Source organism: Citrus clementina, unplaced genomic scaffold (genome assembly GCF_000493195.1).
Source record: "Citrus clementina cultivar Clemenules unplaced genomic scaffold, Citrus_clementina_v1.0 scaffold_13, whole genome shotgun sequence".
Taxonomy (NCBI): Eukaryota; Viridiplantae; Streptophyta; class Magnoliopsida; order Sapindales; family Rutaceae; genus Citrus; species Citrus x clementina.
Window position 1 is genome coordinate 1,004 of NW_006263113.1, and position 2,791 is coordinate 3,794.

At 37.9% G+C, this 2,791-nt stretch overlaps 1 protein-coding gene across 1 annotated transcript in view; it reads right to left on the minus strand.

Annotated features, from left to right (window-relative positions):
* Positions 1 to 627: 627 nt before the first annotated feature.
* LOC18053616 (probable disease resistance protein At4g27220) overlaps positions 628 to 2,791 on the minus strand; it is a 12,621-nt gene continuing 10,457 nt past the window's right edge. Inside the window, exons 2-4 of the mRNA XM_024192171.1 lie at positions 1,947 to 2,788; positions 881 to 1,567; positions 628 to 654 (exon numbers count right to left, since the gene is read on the minus strand). Of these exons, the coding sequence (XP_024047939.1) occupies positions 628 to 654; positions 881 to 1,567; positions 1,947 to 2,788 (1,556 nt within the window). The remainder of the gene's footprint in view (positions 655 to 880; positions 1,568 to 1,946; positions 2,789 to 2,791) is intronic.

The following is a 2,791-nucleotide window of genomic DNA, read 5'->3' on the forward strand; positions in this document are numbered from 1 at the left end:
CAAAACGATCTCCTGTAAATCCTTACAGTCTCATATATCTAGGTGTTGGAGCTGCTTAAGGCTTCCGATCATAGACGCTGAAAATATGTATTTCAGTTTGTCACAGTACCACACAACTAATCGTGTTAAACTTTGAAAGTGAGGAAACACGGCCGCCAGAATTTGATTGTAGTGCCAAATCTTGTCGACATTAATTGCAGATATCTCCAAAGCCTCCAAGTTAGGCAACGCAACCTAAAAAAATAAGAATTTCTCGTTAGATCCAATATCCATATGGGAAGCACTTGTTGAAATTTTCTTCTTTGATTACAAATTAATGCAAGTCAGAATCAATTTCCAACTGACAGCTGAGTTTGATGCATTCTAATTCATACTACTTGTTAAGAGCTCAATTAGTGAGCGTGTGAGATTCTTTTTATCCTTTTTTCCATTTTCTTTCAATTCTTTAAATGATTTAATTATTTTCCACGTATGACGACAAAAGAGAACGCATGATAGAATAAAATCTGTTATATATATATATATATATATATGAAGAAAATGTTAGCCTACGCACCTTCTCGTTGAAAAGCAGAGTTGAAGTATCCTCTTGCGACGATGGTCTGTTTGGTGATGCTGAAGGAGTCTTTACTTCGCGGCAGAAATTTGTAACCTCTGGAAGATTCCCCAGACTCAAAGATCTTAATTGAGGAAACTCTATCTTCTCAATTGCATTATCAACTTCTTCCCCAATTGCAAAAATCTCTTTCATCTTGCTGCAATTAACAACTGCAATTCTCTCAAGTCTTGGAAGGCATTTTGTAGTAGAGAGCCAAAAGATATTACTCAATTTATCACAATTATATGCTTGTATGATTTTGAGTTCGTTGAAAGACTCTACTTTGAGCTGATCAATACATATCCTCTCCATGTTGATCAAATTGTGAAGGATAAGTGACTCCAAAAGGGGAAAGGCTTCACAAGCTACCATCTCCATTGAGTCCACGATACACAGGAAGTTAGGATTATTTTGAACATGGAGATGCTTCAATTGTGAAAAGCCTTCTGTGTCCAAATCAAAAAGAACATTCTTGACACCTTGCAGCTTGTCCAACCATAGGTATTCAACGTTATTGATGCCCTGCAATTTCATGGAGCAAATGTCCATAAAATCAAGCTTGAGCTTCAATTCTCTTAAACTCTCACGATTACTGTTGATCAAAAAGTGCGGCCGGCTTTGAAACCATTCTCTTGTAACACTCTTGGGAGGCATGAATGACTCATTTCCAATGGATATTTTGAACCTTTCGAGCTTTCTGGCCAAAAAGCCTTCCGGTAAAATACTGTCATTTTTAACATCAATTTCTAGAGTGTTTAGCCAAGGTAAAAGCATCAATTCATCAAGGCTAGCATTACTTCTTTCACTGTTGGCTCTTTCAAGCTCCCATTCAACGGAGCAATTACCCATATACAATTCTTCTAATCGGATTAAGCTCGATAAGACATTTGGGGCAATAACTTTTAGATGGAAACAGTCTCTTAAATCTAACAGCCTTAGCTTAGTCAGTTGCCCTAGTGCTTTAGGTAACTGTACAATATCAGACCGCACAAAAGCTAAGGATTTCTAGATTTTCCAACTTTCCTATAATGGCTGTGTCCATGTCTCCCAAAATGCTTTGATTAAGACAAAGTGTCCGAAGATTTACTAGAAGATCAATTGAAGATGGCAATGACAATAACCGCATTCTAGTCAAATCCAAAACCCGAAGCTTTTTCGTCCTTTTGAAGAAGTTCTCAGGAACATTGGGCCCAACAAAGGAGTTCTTGGGTGACATGAATAAAAATTCAACTTGTGTAGATTCCAACACTTCAGGAATGTCATTAATAATACTATCTTTTAAACAAATTGCAAAATATTTTTTTAGTGCATCTGCATCTGGCCAGTTCCACACATCCTCATTTCTCACCGTAAATGCAATTTTGTCACGACGTGCTATTGAAATGGCAACATCGCGAACAACATCATGCATGGAAAAGAATTTACTGCTACCATCCTCAAGCAACAAACAAGAGTCTCTTAGTTGATGGACCCATGCATGTAATTTGTTATGTGCATCTTCTAGCTTATGGACACTTTCAAATGCACCCAAGCCCATGCTATATTTGAACAAGTCCATAATTGAAGTTGGTGTAATTAGACTACACAGTAAAAAAGTTTTCTTGAGTTGCTCACCTCTTAAATACTTGTAACTTAGCTCAATTGTTGAGTATGCCTCTACTGGTACTCCTTCATCGAAGCTTGCCTCTGAAGGCGTTTGGAGTTCTTGCAAGGCGTTCTTCCACACAGGCAGCTCTTTGTTTCTCAGTGCCTTTGCTACTGTGGTTAGGGCAATAGGCAAACCTCCACATGCCTTGGCTACATTTGTTGCTGTAGATTTTAACTCACGATTTTCAACATAATTACCAGCCATTATCTTGAACAACCTCCAAGCTTCTTGCTCATTTAGAATGCCAATCAAGAAGTTAGTTTCAGATCCCATACTTAACAAGACATTACGATCCCTTGCTGTTAATAATAATTTGCATCCTCTATGATCATCGCCAAAAGGAATTCCAACAGTCTCCAAATCAAGATATTTCCAGATGTTATCCAGAATCACAAGGATCATCTTCTCTTTCTTCAATCGTTCATAAAGTCTACTAGCTCTTCTAGATTCAGCCTCCTCGGACAACTCCAGACCTAGTTTCTCTGCAATTTCCCCTTGAATCTTTTTTATGTCTGGAGTTTGGGAAACCTCTGAAAAACCACCTG